The sequence below is a fragment of the Delphinus delphis genome, chromosome 7 (genome assembly GCF_949987515.2).
Source record: "Delphinus delphis chromosome 7, mDelDel1.2, whole genome shotgun sequence".
Classification (NCBI taxonomy): Eukaryota; Metazoa; Chordata; class Mammalia; order Artiodactyla; family Delphinidae; genus Delphinus; species Delphinus delphis.
This window is the reverse complement of record NC_082689.1, coordinates 14,030,063-14,048,246: the sequence shown is the minus strand read 5'-3', so window position 1 is coordinate 14,048,246 and position 18,184 is coordinate 14,030,063. Positions and strand designations below refer to the sequence as shown.

Genomic DNA, 18,184 nt, shown 5'->3' with positions numbered 1-18,184 from the left:
GAAAAAAACTGTGTGGTGACAGAATTTAACTAGACTTATTGTGGTGATCATTCTGCAATACGTACAAATATGGAATCATTATGCTGTATACCTGAAACTAATATAGTGTTATATGTCAATTATACCTCAATTTTTAAAAAATTGGAGACATGAGAGAGTTCTCTCCCTTTATCTCTGGGCGCCACAAGAGGACACAGAGAAAAAGTGCTGGTGCAAGACGGAAAGAGAGCTCTCACCAGAAATGGGCCATGTTGGCACCTTGATCTTGGGCTTCCCAGCCTCCAGAGCTGTGAGAAGTAAATGTCTGTTGTTTAAGCCACACAGTCTGTGGCAGCCCCAGAAGACTAAGACAATCCCTTGTCTCTGGCTTCTAGAGAATGGAAGCCTCATAGGTGTTCCCAACCCTTGCTGTGCATTCATTGAACAATACACGTGTAAAGGCACCTACTCTGGTCCTAGGACTGCAACAGGGACTGGTGCCTGGGCTGCTTTAACAGGACGCCATCCAGTCAAGTCCCTCCTGACAGTGGACTTAATTTGAGAACAAAGGACAAAAAGGGGCCCACCAGGGCAGGTCTGGGGCATGCTAGAGGAGCAACAGGGAAACCTGGGTGGCATGCCAGTTGTTGGGGCACAAGGTGTGGAGGTAGGGTGGCACCGTGTGGAAGTGGAGGTCTCCCTTCTTGCACGCCCTTCGGGGAGCAGGACAGTAGCATGATTAAGGGTGTAGATGCCAGCCTGACAGCCCAGATTCTAATCCTAACTGAGCCGCTTAGTTATTGTGCCATTCCTGATTAGGCTCTCGACCTCTCTGTGCCTCAGTTTTCTCATCTGTACAATGGGGGTCGTTGTAGCACCGACCTCACAGGATTGGTGTAAAGATGGAAATACTTAAGTAAGAAACGCCCACCTAGGAAGGGGGTTCTCAGGTCAGCCATCATCAACTCAGATTTGGTATTATTGTCCTTCTTTACAATTACTGTTCTTAAAAGAAACACCTCAGAATCATCTCTGGCAAAAATGGAATCTGCAAACAGAATGCATTGCGCGTGCTAAGCAGAGACCTAGTTACGTCTTCGGTAGCTCAGAAGGATTCTCTGGAATAACTAGACTTTTTTAATGATGTGTTTGAAATGAAGTTTAGCAGGCTTGAGTTCTTAATAACATAAATCCTAATTATGTGCTCTCTGGAGCCATAAGCTCCTTTTGTTTTCCTATCACAAATTACAGACAATATTTTAAATTGCTAATTGTAAGAAATGCTCAGGAAACATCTCAAACCTCAGAGAAAGGTTGGACAGGTGTGAAAGGAAGGAGAGAGCTGTGGGGAAGAGAGACCAGCTCATTTCTAAGTGATGTGGGTTGAGCAGTCCCAGAGCAGAACCCCAACAATGAATTGGAATGTAGCGAGAATTTCCTCAGAGAAGGAACAAATCTTCTTTCTGATCCTCTCAGAGCTTAGCCAAGGGGGCCCGTCAGAAGTTGCAGCTACAGGTCAACCCCTTGAGGAATCTTGGGAGATGCTGCAAAGACAAAGTATTTTAAACAAAGTGAAGAACGAGGAGAGTATCAAATTCACACACACAGAGGAAGAGAGAGAAGGAAGAGAAAAGAAGGAAAGAAGAGAAAAGAAAAAGGAATGAAAACGGAGGGGAATGGCGAAAAAAGGAAGAGAAAAAAGGGAGGAAAAGCCCACACCCTCTGGCTTGGAGAAGACTCAAGAAAGGCAGCCAGGGTTAAGTTATCCCAGGAATTTCTAAGTTTTATAGCGAGGAGATGAAACTTAGGAGTTTCCAATCAACAGAAAATGGGTGTGTGCTCATGGCCCCATTCTGCTCTCTCCTCTCATCTTCCCCTTTCTCCATCTTTCTCTGGGAGGGAAGGAAGGGGTTCTCACCTCCTCCCACTCTTGCCTCCATCCCTCTCTGTGCTATCAGCACCTCCCATGCGTAACTGCATTGTTGGTAGAGCGGTGGAAAGACCAGCGTCACCACCACAAAATCCCATTGTAATAGGGAAGAACAAATCTCACGCCATGTTAGATCTGTTTCTTTTACCTTAACCTTTGTATTCTATTGCTTTTGCTACAACTTAATCACTATAAAGGGATATTACCTATAGCTTAAGTATACATAATGGCCCATCTCTGGGAACCCTGTCTCTCATGCCTGAATATTAAACTAAAATACCTCTGTTCAGTTCACAGGAAACATCCTGATCAGGCTAACCTATGAATGGCTGCAGGAAGGAAGAAATTAACACCTCCCCTCCCAAGTCGGGCCGGAGCCAGGAAATATTTGCAACAACTTATCACCTTTTTTACTTTACCTTCTCACCCCACCCTGCTTTGTTCTATAAAAGAAACTAGCATGCAGAACCCCAGCAAGGGGCTTTCCTGGTGGTGCAGTGGTTGAGAGTCCGCCTGCTGATGCAGGGGAACGGGCTCATGCCCCGGTCTGGGAAGATCCCACATGCCGCGGAGCGGCTAGGCCCGTGAGCCATGGCCACTGAGCCTGTGCGTCCGGAGCCTGTGCTCCGCAACGGGAGAGGCCACAACAGTGAGAGGCCCGTGTACCACCAAAAAAAAAAAAAAAACAAAAAAACAGCAAGATGGTTCTTTGGGACACCTGTCCACCATCATCTCAGTGTGCTGGCTTTCTGAATAAAGTTGCTATTCTTTGCCCCAACAACTCGTCTCTCAATTTCTTGGCCTTTCATGAAGTGAGCAGTACAAGCTTGGACTCGGTAACGCCATCAGAGCTGAGGGCAGATGGGGTATAGCTGAGGCACCTGTGCCACTTCCCTTTGTAAATCAAGGTGTGTCCCTCTCCTTCCCTGTCAGCCTGCAAATCCCCTGCTCTACCTCCGCTAAGAGACAAACACATTTGCAAGTTTCTAAATGTTGCCATTTCTATTAATGCTTAGCAATATCCAAATAATGCTTGCAAAAAATGTGAACTAATATTAAGGTTAAAAATAGCCAAACAACTGTAATGCAACTTAGTTTTAATATACCTATAAAAATATTAAATTATCTGACCATCAGGAGTCACTTGTGATACATTTTACATTTCAAAATATACAGTATAGGGCTTCCCTGGTGGTAGAGTGGTTGAGAATCCGCCTGTCAGTGCAGAAGACACGGGTTCAATCCCTGGTCCGGGAAGATCCCGCATGCCACGGAGCGGCTAAGCCCAGGCGCCACAACTACTGAGCCCACGTGCCACAACTACTGAAGCCCGCATGCCTAGAACCCGTGCTCCACAACAAGAGAAGCCACCACAATGAGAAGCCCACGAACCACAATGAAGAGTATCCCCCGCTCACCACAACCAGATAAATGCCCACACACAGCAATGAAGACCCTACACAGACAGAAACAATAAATAAATAAAATAGAATAAATATATTTTTAAAAATACAGTATAAGTAAGTAAAGAGTCTGGATAATTTGGATTAAACTAGTTCATAAGTTTGTCCCTGTTATATATAAAATCTCTTTTGAACTTTAGGATATATTTGATCCTTTCTATCCATAATTTTCTTCCTAGATGTGTAAACATAAATGACACACATAGTAAAACTCTTAGAGAGTTGGATTTCTTTTTTTTAATTGTAGCGTTGCTTTCACTAAAAGTTGATTCAAAAAAAATCCTTTGTTGTTAAGACATTTTAAAAATGTGGGTCGGAAGGACCATTTGTGATTATAATATCTTATATATTTACAGTGTTTAAGAGTATCCAAATGCTTTCATATGCATAATCTTGATTTTCCTAACAACCTTAGTACAGAAGATAAGGCAACAGAAGATCAAAGAGTTTAAGTTCACATATAAATAGTAAATTTTAAACTGAGACCAAAACCTGGGCCTCTGTCACATAGCCCACTGGCATTTCCATCCCATCATGCTGTAAATTGGATTCCTATAGTGAGTAGGAGGATACAATAGAGTACATTTTAAAAGTACAGTCTAGGGTTTCCCTGCTGGCGCAGTGGTTGAGAATCCGCCTGCCGATGCAGGGGACGGGGGTTCGTGCCCCGATCCGGGAAGATCCCACATGCCGCGGAGCGGCTGGGCCCGTGAGCCATGGCCGCTGGGCCTGCGCGTCCGGAGCCTGTGCTCCGCAACGGGAGAGGCCACAGCAGTGAGAGGCCCGCATACCGCAAAAATACAAAAAAAAAAAAAAGAGTTCAGTCTTATTTTACAAGTCAATTTTGTAAGTTACTCATTCAAATTCCTCACTATTCTTTATGCTTTCCATGTACTTATATTCCTACCTATGTATTATGTTAAAGGAATTAGATAACCTCAAAAAAGTCAGAAAGAAACTTCAAAACCGCCTGCTGTGCTTTTCAAAGCAGCTCAATAATTCAACTTAAATAAGACTTTCATTTTTTTTAACTCTTATTATAGAAAACCATACCAAAAGTAAGTTCTTCATTCCACATTCTAAGATCTAACTTTAATCTGAGGGAAAGAAAGAACATGGGGATAAGAATATACTGATAGTATAAGGACAGAAATCCGTTTAGAAGTCTTGTCTTCATCCATTTGCAGCTCTCTTCCATTTCTACTCTTCTAGGGGGACAGAGCACACAAACTCAGTCCAGTCTCGCTGCCATGAGATTCATGCTTAAGCCTGAACTCATCCTTCTCTCCAATTAGGTCTACTCAGTATGGGGTCTCCAAAAGACCCGGCTAAATCAGCACTTATAGTCACATAACATCTGTTCTGGAAAATGGAGTTCTTGGAGTCAAATAACCTTGTAAATTAACTGAAACACACAGCCCTCAGATTTTTAAAAAATGTGTGTATAGACCCAACCAAATAATACATCATATGAGCAACTAAGAATTCGTCCATTATGATTATAATTGCAATTCATAATATGCCCAATCTCCATCCACAGGCTGTGAATTCTTACCACAGCCCGTGCAGCAAGTGTGGTAATCAGCTGTGGAAAAGTTTCCCAGAGAAATAAGTTTGAACTTCCACCTGTTCTTAAGAACTGATAGAATGGAGTTGTGATACAGTGTAACCATAAATAAGTTTTGGGTTTGATGGCCACAGAACATATGTGTACCATATACCAATGTCTTATTCAAAGGTAAGTATTTGTACACTGTGTTGCACGAATGGACATATAAATGAATGAATAAATGAATGAGTACTGTAAAGGAATTCGGGAATTTGAACATGGCCAAAAAAACCCAAGTCCTGCTCCAGTGACCCAACCAATGCAATCTTCCTGCCACACTCAGTGGAGATCTCAAATCATCCAATCACATTCCACTCCTCTCTGCTTAATTATATGAACCATGGGCCCCACTGGGGTAGCGCGGCAACAAACAAGAAATGGAGGAGTCGGAAAACCCCCTAGAGCCTAGCTTTCATTTTTAACTTGATTTTTTTGGTTCCAGGGTTGCTGCTCATTAAACAGGAGAAAAAGAGAAATGTTTGTAATGTTCAAAACACTTTGCATGTTAACTCATTCCAGATGCAAACAACTTTAAAGGCAGAAGTCACTAGAGGTGAGTGGTGAACAGGGCCTAGTTACCAAATGAGGTCACATAAAAACTAAAAAACACTAAAGAATAAATAGCCCATGCTGCCCAGGGGGATGAACAATGCAATGCAAGTAAAAGTTAAAACCAAATTACAGACTCTAATCAGCATTGCATAACACATCCGACTTATTTGCATATAATGCAATTATCCTGACAGGTACTGAACTCAACACACCCATCTGTGTTAGTGTGTCTCCAAGGACGTGAGGCATTGGGCTTTTTCCCTGTGTGTTGGCTGTGTTCCCTTATGACCATGACGGCAAATAAACAACCACTCACCAGCACTGCTAGACTTTGAACATTTGAAATAAAAGTGATACAGATCTGTGCATGGCTAGCATTTAGAGCCCCTCAGATGAACAAGAAACAGGCTGATTCTGGGTCAGTGCTCCATTTCTAGAACATTCTATTTGATTTTGTGTTTTAGAAAACCACAGTTGTTTTATGCTATATAAAGAATTCTTCTTCTGTATCTTTTTCTTCACCCTGGACTGGCAGAGGAAGGGTACATTTTGAGATTATCGTCCTGGAACAAAGGTCCCTTTGGTCAGCAAGTGACAGAGGATGAACGCTTTCCTTAAAGATTCTGTTGTTTTTGGAAGCAGCTGCCCCTAAGGAAGAGGTTGACAAGCAGGATGATGGCTGGTGGGTCCAAAGATCCCTTGGAAATCTGCTCAGAAAAGATTGCCTGGGTCCAGAGCTGACCACGGTGAATCCTGTGTCAACATTCGTCTCTGCCTCTTGCTTCTCAAAGCTGTTTTCCCGTCTGAGGACCTCTATTCTGGCCCCAGGTTCGAGGTGGAGAGAAGGCAGAAGCAGCTGGGAGTCCGTAGCTGGGCTGCTGGGCTGGGCTGAGCGGCCAGGGCTTTTCCACGGAGTGCCACTAGCGCTGTCTGACGCTGTCCGCCCACCAGGCTCAGGCCGCTCCACCGACCCTACCTTGAACCTCCTGCCCCGGCTCCTTCGGCTTCTCGGCTCTAGGGTCCTAATCGCAGAGACAGGGGTCAGCCTGGAGCCCTGGGGGAGCGTGTCAGCTCCCGAGGTGCCATTCAGAAAGGCAAGCTCACCATTCCTAACACCAAGTCCTGGATTCAACTGGACCTATGGGACAAGGAGAAGAGGAACAGGTGTAACCGATGTTTTCCATTAACCAAGTGTCAAGAACAGACTACGTCCTATTCAGCCTTCTGCCATGCTGTGCCCATAGCAGACTTTCAATAAAGTCGGTTGAATTGAATAACAGCGACAAGTACAATCCTTCAAAGGGATGAGCTGCCACCTTTGCCTCCTGGACGGTCATTTGACATTATATTCTACCTTTTTTTTTTTTTTTTTTTTATCCAATGAGGTCTTTTTCTTCTGGAAATGGAAACCGGCCTGGCTAGTGCCATATTCAGAAATCGCTCAGGGTTGATATTAGACTATCCTATCTAGAGGAGTCTCCTTGTCATTAATTTTTACTTGAGCTCTGGTAGAATTTTACAAGATTGACCTTTCTCCTTTACATATGAAGACTTCTTCTCCTTAACCTTCTATGTCAACACGTTCTTCTGGATTTTCTCCTTCCTTTCCATCACCCCTTCTCAGGGTCCACTGAAGGAGCCTCCTTCCCTGTCAATTTGCGACAGGAGGTAGTTCTTCAGCGCTAAGCGGCCATCTTCTTTTTTCATTGTACACACTCTCCCAGCCAACCTCGTTGAATCCCCTGCCTTCAATTATTATCTAAATGACGAAGGCTTCTGAAAGTCTAATTATAGTTCAGATCTGTCTCTTAAGCTTCATACTTACCTATCCAACTGTCTTCCAGGCACAAGGTCCTAAAAGTCAACATGTCCCAAATTGAACTCATCCCCCTTCTCACCCTAAATCTGTTCTGCTTACTCTTTTCCCTGTCTTAGAACCTGGCATCGTTTGCCCCACAGTCACCAAGCAAGAGCATCATTTTCCTTTCTCTATCCCTCATGTCACGCATTCCCATGGACTCTTTCTCCCAAAGATCTCTCAGATCTTCCCGTCTCTCCATGTCCACTGCCATCAACCCTAGGCAGGCTGTCATCATCTCTAGTCTGAATTACTGCAACAGCCATCGAAGGGACACCCCATGGATGCCCTTGCCTCCCTCTAAGCCATTCTCCACTCCACTACCAGAGGAGCTTTGAAAACAGTTTTGATCATGTCACCGTCCTACTTCAAGTGGCTTCCTACTCTTCTTAAGAAAAAAATCTAAGCCCTTTAGTATGGGCTCCCACACCCTTCACAGTCTGTCCCTTCTTACTCCAGCCTAATTCGCCACCTCTTCCACTTGCCAAAATTGAAATCTGTTCAATTCTTTGGACATGATTTGCTCTTTCTTAATGCCAGTGTTTGTGTATATTATTTCCTTTGTCTGGGATATGTCACCTCTGACCTTTCATACCTGTTGTTAACTTCAAGCTTACACATCATCTCCTCTTAGAAGCCTTCTCTATGTCACTGAATCTGAGTTAGGTACCCCTAAATATTGGCTCTGCCACTAATTAGTTGTGAGACGTTAGACAAGTTACCTAATTTTTCTGTGCCTCAGTTTCCTCATCTATAAAAGGAGATCATAATAAGTACCAATGTCAAAGAGTTGTTGAGAAGATTAAATGATAACAGGGCCTGGAAATAGTAGTGCTAAACATAAGTTGGCTATTATCATCATCACAAATATTATTACTAGCTGTCCTGGCAGCCTGTAGTTTCCATATCATAGTAGTTACCACACTATTTTGCACCTGTTTGCTCACTTCTCTATATCTTCTAGACTTTGCCAGCTGGACGTGCCGGGATTGTACACACCTTCTTTACCATTGTATCTCCAGTACCTAGCACAATGCCTAACACATGGTAAGTAATCACTAGATGTCTGTTGGATAAATAAATAAAGCTTAATGCCTAACAAACCATAAATTATTTGCATATAGAAATGTATGGCCCCTAATTATTAGCCATTAGGTAGCTACAAAGTCTTACTAAGAAACTGCCACAGGGCATTCATCCTGTGGATGGCCCTTTCTGCAGTCTTTTAAGAGAGAGAATATCAACTTTTCCTTTCTTAAGAGAAGTCCTTAGATGATATGGCAAAAGAAAGCACAAGATTATTAATGTAGAAATGCAGGCGTGTGCAGTTGGAGTGAAGAATTTCCAGGAGAAACATAATGTCAAGTGGTTGAGATAAATCTCGAGAGAGAATAACGCTCCTCTTGCCAAAAAAGCAGTTGAAATGCATTTGTAGGAATTCTGATCATTTAGAGCCCATCTTTCTAAGAAATATTTGTAAAATGTTACAAATTGAGAGGTAGGTGTTTTCGAGTTTCAGGGAACATTAGTAATTATCTTGATGAACAGGAAGATCATTGGTCATTCATTTGGCTCTAAACACTTGAGAAATAAGAGAATACACATCACTGAAACATGATTAAGCTGTTAAGGGGCAGACTGACATCATGAAGGGAAAATAATATTGTCTTTTGCTAAAAGTGATTCCAAGAGATAGCAAAAGAGGATTTCTCCTACACTGACAAAAAATGAGTGCATGGGAACAAATTATATAGATAATAAGAAACCCCAAAACAATGCCAAACTTGCTTACTTAAGAGTTGAATCTAGTCTCTTCCAATTAACTGATCTTTTGAAAGGTATTTATTTTAATTTATTAACCAAAACCAATGATGTTAACCCACCATCCTATAGCAGCAGCAACCTCTGAGCCATGCTTGCAAGGATTCCTTCAGGGCAGCATAAAGCAAAGCATTGAGTGAGAGCGGGCGTGTAGGGTTGGAAGTGTGTGTGTGTGTGTGTGTGTGTGTGTGTGTGTGTCTGTGTGGGGTATGAAGAATGGGGAGGAAATGAGGAGAGAAACAAAGCGGGAGAAATAGAGTCTGAATGAGTGCCTCTGAGAGACTCAGAAATGAGAAAGGAACCCAGAAATGCTACAGAAGAAGCAAATGAATTACTCACTTCACGAGAGACTATCTTCTTTTATTTGAAATGGCTAATAAAGAACATCAAGATGATCTTAGCTAAAGGTCTGTTGATAAAATGAAGAGAAATATATGTTTGCTTTTGCCAAACTAGCTTCTGGAATATTTACTTTTCTGAAGAGAAACTTATTTCCTGACAACAGACAGTTAATCAATCAACAAATGGTTCAGAAGCAGCTGTCTGTCTGGTACTCTACCAGACATAAACATTTACAATAAAATACCGAAAAGAGATGGCGAGTCATAAAGTCCCAAATTATATGGTACAAGAATGAGGAAATCTATAATCAGTTGTGTGTTACGAAGTTTCGGTGTAAAATGTTCTAGTTAAGAATGCACTTATAGCAGATTTCACAGAGGAGGTGGTGCTTGCACAGGGTCTTAAAGGATAGACAAATGAAGAGGAAGAGAAAGACATCTCTGGACAAGGAACAGCTCAGGCCGTATATAAAGGCAGATATCCATAAAATGCAATATTATTCAGCCTGTAAAAGAAGGAAATTCTAACACATGCTACAACATAGATGAACCTTGAAAATGTTCTGGAAATAGATAGTGGTGATGATGAAGTACAGTGTAAATGTACTATTAAGTACCATTAGGCACTGAATTCTACACTCAAAATGGTCAAAGTGATACATTTTTATGTTATGTATATTTTACGACAAAAAAATACAGGGGTGCAGGAGTGAGCCTAGAGGTCTGGAAAGAAGGTTGGAATAACTAGAGAAGGAGGGAGCAAAGGAAACATTCGGGGGGGCCTGATTATGAAGAGCCTTGAGTTTTAATTTTATTTGCTAACTTTTGCTATTGAGCTGACAAGGAACATAAATCCAGCCATCATTTAAAAATGTATTCAACAGGGCTTCCCTGGTGGCTCAGTGGTTGAGAGTCCGCCTGCCTATGCAGGGGACACGGGTTCGCACCCTGGTCCGGGAAGATCGCACATGCCGCGGAGCGGCTGGACCCGTGAGCCATGGCCGCTGAGCCTGCGCGTCCGGAGCCTGTGCTCCGCAACGGAAGAGGCCCGCGTACGGCAAAAAAAAAAAAAAAATGTATTCAACACTCCTGTGCAGGATCAAGCAGATGCCTGGAGCCAGAGTGAAGAGTTAGAATGTTGTCAGAACAATGCACATTTGAAGTCAGGTGGGTTTAAGGAAGGAAAGAGAAAAAAAGAAATGGCTCCAAAGGGAAACTTGAACAGTCTGGGGGGGGGGGGGGAGCTGCCTGAATGTGGGTCTTCCAAAAAGAGAGGCTTTAAAAACGACATATTTCAAAACCTGTGCAAATGGGAGGGTGACCAGAGCTGGAGAAATTGGGGGCAGGGCTGCAGAGGATGACTTTGGTTTTGTTTGGACTGAATTTGAGATGAGGAGACGTTATGTTTAAATGGTCTTACAGGGAGTTGAAAAAGCCAAAAGCTCAAGAGATAGAGGAGATGAAAATACAGGAGTAAGTTGAAGAAAGAGGACAACTAAATGCCCAGGATGGACTTTATTTCTTAATCTTAGGGAAACCTTAAACTTAGGACAGTGGTTCTCAACTGGGGGAAATTTCACCCCCCAGAGGGCATTTGATAATGTCTGGAGACATTTCCTGTTGTCACAACTGCAGGGAAGTGGAGTCAGTTCTGGCATCTAATGGTAGCACTGAGGATGCACTAAATATCCCGTAATGCGTAAGACATCTCCCCCACGGCAAAGAAATATCTAGTCCAAAATGTCAATAGTGCCGAGGTTGAGGAAACCTGATTTAGGGGCAAAAAGAGTTGAAACTTTGAAAAAAAATGTCCAAGTGATAGAGAGATAGGATAACTCCTTTAATTAGAAGATCCAAATTATGGAAGCTCACAGAGGAGAAACTTTCAAGCAAGGAGTGGTCAGCATTTGCCAATACTGCTGACCCTGACCTCAGGCACCGGTGGCCTTAGAGAGAGCAACAACTCTTCTAGCATCTGCATGAGAAGTGGGGACACAGGGCAAACAGCAGCCCCCAAGATTGGAGAGACATAGAAATGAATGCGGGGAGTCATGGCTTCCCGGAAAAGAGGATCCAAAGTGGAAACCACTGCAGGAACCAGGACGGGGCGAGGAAAACCTGAACTGTAATTGGCAAACAGCTGGAGGCTTAGTGTGGACAACTCTGAGGGTTAAAAACTCCAGGGGACCCAGTCCCGGGGGAGCTCCCCCCCCCCCCCAGTTTTGTGAGATTTACCTCCAGGAGCGTGACTAGACTCTCACAATAAATATCAGAGAAAAATCCCCTTGTGCTTCCGGAAAGAGAAGGAGAAAAGGAACCTTTTTTTTTATTGAAGTATAGTTGACTTACAATGTTCTGTTACTTTCTGGTGTACAGCAAAGTGATTCAGGTCTTTTTCAGATTCTTTTCCATTATAGTTTATAACAAGATATTGAATATAGTTCCCTGTGCTATACAGTACGTCCTTGTTATTTATCTATTTTATAGATAGTAGTTTGTATCTGCTAACCCTAAACCCCTAATTTATCCCTCTCCCCTCCTCTTCCCCTTTGGTAACCGTAAGTTCTTCTGTGTCTGTGAGTCTGTTTCTGTTTTGTAAGTAAGTTCATATGTATCATCTTTTTTAGATTCCACATATAAAAGTGATGTCATATGATATCTGTCTTTCTCTGACTTACTTCACTTAGTATGAGAATCTCTAGGTGAAAAGGGACCATTTTTAAATACTCCAGAGCACTCTGTTCTTACAAGTCCTTCTCTCAGGGGAAACTAGTTAACCAGAGCCTAACATGCTGGCGTATTATCAGAGCCTAACTGACCTGGGTGAAGAGAAATACCCAACTCCAGCTTTCTCTAGCCTTCCATGTGAGAGAAGGGAAGTACTCAACTCCAGCCCACTCTAGCCATTCTCACCCACCTAAGCAAGGAGGGAAAAAAAAAAATTAAACACTTGCAAAATTCACAGTTCAAGGCATAGACTCACTAAGACGGAGACCTAATTATAGAATGCTTCCCCTCCCCCAACTCCTTACTACCACATTAATAAAGGCTTATTTGCAGCAGTTCCTATACCTGCTACATCATGCCTGGCTATCAAGAAAAATTTACAAGGCATTACAAAAGGTAAAAAGCACAATTTGAAGAGACAGAGCAAGTATCAGAAGCAGACATGGCAAGGATGTTGTAATTATCAGACCTGTAATTTAAAACAACTCTGATAAATATGCTAAGGACTCTAATGGATAAAGTAAACGGCATGCAAGAGCAGATGGCAATGTGAAAAGAGAGATGGAAATCCTAAAAGAAGAAGCAAAAAGATAAAACAACAACAACAACAACACTGTAACAGAAATAAAGAATGCTTTTGATGGGCTTATTTGCAGACTAAACACAGCTGAGGAAAGAATCTCTGAGCTAGAGGACGTAGCAATAGAACCCTTGAAAAAGAAAAGCAGAGAGAAAAAAAAAGCCTGAAAAAAAAAACCCAGAACAGACTATCTAAAGACTATGGGACAACTAAAACAGGAGTGGTAGACAAATAATGAGAAAAAGAATGGAATAGAAGAAATGTTTGAAACAATAATGACTGAGAATTTCCCCAAATTTATGTCAGACACCAAACCAAAGATGCATCCACTAAGGACTGAGACAGCAGAATGAAAACTGCCAAGTGGAGAATAGGGTAGCCCAAGGTATGCATTTAATAAACACTTGGTGGATGAATAAACATTTGACATGCCTGCTTTCAGACATTCATTCATTTACTGAGCATCTACTAGGTACCCTAATATCAATCTCATCAAAAATACACATCCTAGGCTCTAAGAAGCATCAGACAGTGTGCGCTGACAGGAGGTTATGTGGGAAAAGACATGGAGAGACAGCTAGCAGCCTTCTTACACAGACAATAATTGTGCTACAGTTTCTACTTTACAAAGCACCTCCACGTATACTCTCCTTTTTGATCCTCATAATGCAAATTGTACATGTCAGTACCATTCGGTGGCTCTGTCAGTGACTGCTGATTACAGTCAGAATAAGATAGAAGCTAATTGGCAGAGCTTTTGTTCATTCACACTAGAATGGATTTGCCTACCATGTGCCAGATGCTGTTCTAGGTACTGGGAGTATAAGAGTGGACCGAATATACAAACAGCTCATGCAGCTCAATATTAAAGAAACAAACACCCCAATCCAAAAATGGGCAGAAGACCTAAATAGACATTTCTCCAAAGAGGACATACAAATGGCCAAGATGCACATGAAAAGCTGCTGAACATCACTAATTATTAGAGAAATGCAAATCAAAACTACAATGAGGTATCACGTCACACCAGTTAGAATGGGCATCATCAGAAAATCTACAAACAGCAAATGCTGGAGAGGGTGTGGAGAAAAGGGAACCCTCTTGCATTGTTGGTGGGAATGTAAATTGATACAGCCACTATGGAGAACAGTATGGAGGTTCCTTAAAAAACTAAAAATAGAGTTACCATATGACCCAGCAATCCCACTACTGGGCATATACCCAGAGAAAACCATAATTCAAAAAGACACATGCACCCCAATGTTCATTGCAGCACTGTTTACAATTGCCAGGTCATGGAAGCAACCTAAATGTCCATCGACAGACGAATGGATAAAGATGTGGTACATATATACAATGGAATATTACTCAGCCATGAAAAGGAACAAAATTGGGTCATTTGTTGGATGTGGGTGGATCTAGAGACTGTCATACAGAGTGAAGTAAGTCAGAAAGAGGAAAACAAATATCGTATATTAACGCATGTATATGGAATCTAGAAAAATGGTACAGATGAACCAGTTTGCAGGGCAGAAGTTGAGACACAGATGTAGAGAACAAACATATGGACACCAAGTGGGGAAAGCCACAGGGGGTTGGGGGTGGGGGGGTGATGAATTGGGAGATTGGGATTGACATGTATACACTGATGTGTATAAAACTGATGACTAATAAGAACCTACTGTATAAAAAAGTAAATAAAACAAAATTTAAAAATTAGAAAAGAGTGGACCAAAAAAGGTCCCTGTCCTCGTGGTGCTTACCTCCAGTGGCTGACCACGTGCCTGAAGATGTGGCCTCTACCCACCTGCCCATCCTCCCCCCGCCCGACCCCCTCCCTTCTCTCCAGCCACATGGAACCACAGGCGCTTTTCTGAACATGCCTGGTAAGGAAATCCTATTCCACACATTGTCACCCGCCATCTCCTCTGTTTGGAACACTTTCCTCCCTTCCCCATCTAGCTACTTCCTTCTGGGCCATCCAGCTCAGCCAGGCCCAGGCATCACCTCTCATGGAAGCTTTGCCCATCACCCTCATTGGGTCTAGCATCCCCGCCTTTCCCCCCCACCTCACACACATGTCCATCCTGGAGGGGTTACACATGGGGAAGTTAACTTGTGATTAAAGCTCTCCCTTAAATAGATATTAGTTTCTTTCGCTGGTGGACATTAGTCATTTTTGCCACCCAGCATTTGTCCCCTCACTGATCTTCCTTGGGGACCCTTGTCCCCCGCCTCCATGAGTGCCCAGAGAGTCTGAGTCCACAAAAACTCTCGGGATGCAGGGTAGTAGAGCCTTTGCCTCGGAACTAAGCTAATCCACCCAATCCCATTCCCCAGAATGCAATGATTGATTTAGAGAAGAGAATCGGATCCAAGTTGGTCCAACTGACGTGAAGTCCAGAAGTTTTGTTGGCCCATTGTAGGGTGAGGAACTCAAAAGGGTAGTCCTCAGAGCTGCTGGCAGCCAGCTGGTGACCACAGGGGCCCGTCTGAGGAAGTGGCAGAGCTGGGAGTCAGATCCTAGCCTCAAGACTCAGGCTACTTACGTACAAAAGCCAGTTCATTTGCACCCCCCCATCCTCTGCCCCCAAGGAAGTTTGGGCTGGGTTTTCTATCCGGAAAAATTCACCCCATTATAGGAGTGAAGTAGCTACAAGGTATTATCTTTTATAGTGTATTAGAGCCAAGCCTCTGTATATGCTTCCTTCAGGGATTTTTATAGGACACCAGAAACAGAAGTTTCCAGAAGATAATCGCCCGTTTTGCTGGCAAAAGCCTAAACTTATTGACGTCTTTATCCAAAAAACTATTCTTCACTCCCCAAATTTGACTTAACTTTCCAAAGGAGCTAAGTTTTATAAGCCGTGGTTCAGAAGTTAAAATGTCAGTTAGCCTTTGAAACAGAAATGCGTCCCCTGCTGCACACACATCTTAAAGTTTTGCTTGACAGTGAGGTTTAGATTCTGGAGATGAACTAAGGCTGAAGGAAAAACTTTAGATGCCTTGGAAATTAGTGAGCTATGTAACAGGCATCTAAGAGAAACCGTGCCTGTCCACCTTACGTGAATGAGAAGGTAAATAATTTAGAGATCATCACATACACTATCAATATGACTCATGTTTTATTAATAACTCAAAGCTGATGACAACAAAATTAATCAAAAGGAAAGATAATTCATCTTCTAGCCTGTTTTTACTTTATCCAATAGGTCTTAAAAGGGTTACTGACCATTTCTCAAGGACAGAAATTTTGCTGTGACTATCACGTACACCTCCCTGCCTGCACACACTTACACACACACACACACACACACACACGCACACAGCACTGGACTGCAGTGGTTAGCTGCCTGGCTTTGGAGCCACGTAAACACTTCCTCTTGTGTCTTGGGCAAGTAACTATTCCCTCTACCGCTCAATTTTCCCTTCTGCAAAACTTCCTATGTTGTAAGAAGGACTAAATAAAACAATCAACGTGAAATACATGCTCTAGGGCATAATATGAACAATAACAGCTAAAATTGCATTCTAGGCACTAAAGCACTTTACAAATGTCAGGTCATTTAGCAGAGATAACAACCTGTACTCCAGGAAGATGCTAATACTACCCTCATTGTGCTAATGAAGAACCCAAGGCTCACAAATCCCACAGCTACTGAGGAGCAAGGTTCAACTGCCGCATAACCCTTCATAAGAAGTGACGCATGGTAGCTGTCACGATTGTGCTTGCTTTCAACAGGATGCCTACAGGAGAAGGCTTTAATTTTAAGATTTTATTTTGAAGGGTTCTAACTATGTAACTTTTTTGGGGGTACAATTTGACAGTGATGCAAGATGCTTAACAATTAAGTCAATAGGACGGCATACTTAACATCCCCAACCGTAATTACAGCTTCAGCTTCCTTAGGTGCAGATGGAAAGCACTAATGATATTTCTGGACCCAAAGAGTGGGCAAAGTATTTGTGTATAGTTGAGTAGCGTGATGAAAGGAAAATCTGAGAAGTCGGGTGCTGCCTGATTCTACTGAAAACTACTTGTGCAAGTTACCAGCTCACAGCGTCTGAACTTCCTTATCTGTCAGGGGAAGGGATTTATTAAATCAATGCCTCTCAACCACGTTACATCCAAGGAGCTTTTAAAACAATTACCCAAGCCAGTGCGCCCCCAAGATTCTAATCTACCTGAGCTGGGGTGCAGCCACGGCATGGGAACGTTTGAAAACTCCCCAGAGATTTTGGTGTGCAACCCAGGTTGAGAACCACGACATTAAATCATCTCTTGGATGTCACATCACACAGTTATATGTGCATCTGAAGATCATAGAGACCAAACAGAAATACCTGAAGTAGAATCTTGTTGCCGTCATAGTCCTGTGTTTGCCACCGGGTGTGGCTGATGGGGACACACGGATGGGGCAGAAGAGGTACTAACTGGCCAATCTCTTGAACCTTGAACTGTAACACTGAAGCCTCTTTGGGGTCCACCGACACCCCAGGGGGCAGCTGCTTCAGTGAGAGCTGCAGGGCAAAGCTCTCGGTGGAGTAGAGCGCGAAGAAACAGAAGCTGCTCTTCTGCAAGGTGGCTTCCCTCTGCAGGATCATCTCGTAGAGCCTGATGGCATCCTCGTAGTTACCAAAACTGCAGTAGAGCGTCACTCTCAGGATCTCGGTGCCGCAGTGCACCTGCCTCACGCCCCAGACGGGCATCTGGTTGTCCAGACTATAGAATTCCTGATTGGCAAGAATATAGGGGCACGGTCTTCCCTGTGCATTCTGGGTGGGGTAGCACTGCCACGGCCAATGCTGTAGGGAGTTGAGGACGCGAAACAGCCGCTCCTCTCCGAGGCTTTCGTGCAGGAAGAGCAGAACAGACATCCCCGGGAAGCGGGACCGCTTGGAGTGGCATTTGTCATAGTATTTCACTGGACTGACCCGCTCAGACACCAGAAAGACACGGATCTCTGGGCAAATGCAGTCCAGGAGCTGGTCCAGGGTTTGCTGCAGAAGTGAGCCATGCCCGGAGTTGGCCAGGAGGTGGACAGTCATGGCCGGAGGCTCCCGTGTCTCGTCCATCATGGGGGCCGAGGATGACAAAGGATGCACGCGAGCAGGGCCCACTGGTTCAGCTTCTGAAATGAATGGAGGGATTCCCACGTGCAGCCTTCAGCCCACCAGGAAGGCTTCAGGATTTCAGAGTCGCGCTCTTACCCTGTGCTGCTGGTCGCCGCTGGCCACACTCTGAGAGAATCTCTGCAAATCAGGCACAACAGCTTCCAGGACACACCACAGCGGCAGGGTTGATGTCACCCAGCCGGTGCATA

General features: G+C 43.5%; 1 protein-coding gene across 1 annotated transcript; it reads right to left on the bottom strand.

The window, feature by feature from the left end:
* Positions 1 to 6,017: 6,017 nt before the first annotated feature.
* Positions 6,018 to 17,939, bottom strand: FAM124B (family with sequence similarity 124 member B). The gene is made up of 2 exons (XM_060015502.1): positions 17,205 to 17,939; positions 6,018 to 6,671 (listed from the first exon to the last, which is right to left on the bottom strand). Exons 1-2 carry the CDS (start codon positions 17,937 to 17,939, stop codon positions 6,018 to 6,020), a joined length of 1,389 nt encoding a protein of 462 aa, XP_059871485.1.
* Between the last annotated feature and the right edge of the window lie 245 nt (positions 17,940 to 18,184).

Bases quoted from the DNA above. Each gene is read 5' to 3' on its own strand.
- FAM124B (XM_060015502.1), bottom strand. From the start codon at position 17,939: ATGATGGACGAGACACGGGAGCCTCCGGCCATGACTGTCCACCTCCTG. The intron at 6,672-17,204 runs GTATTTCTGTTT...CTTGTCCCATAG, and splicing joins GCAACAAGATTCTACTTCAG to GTCCAGTTGAATCCAGGACT.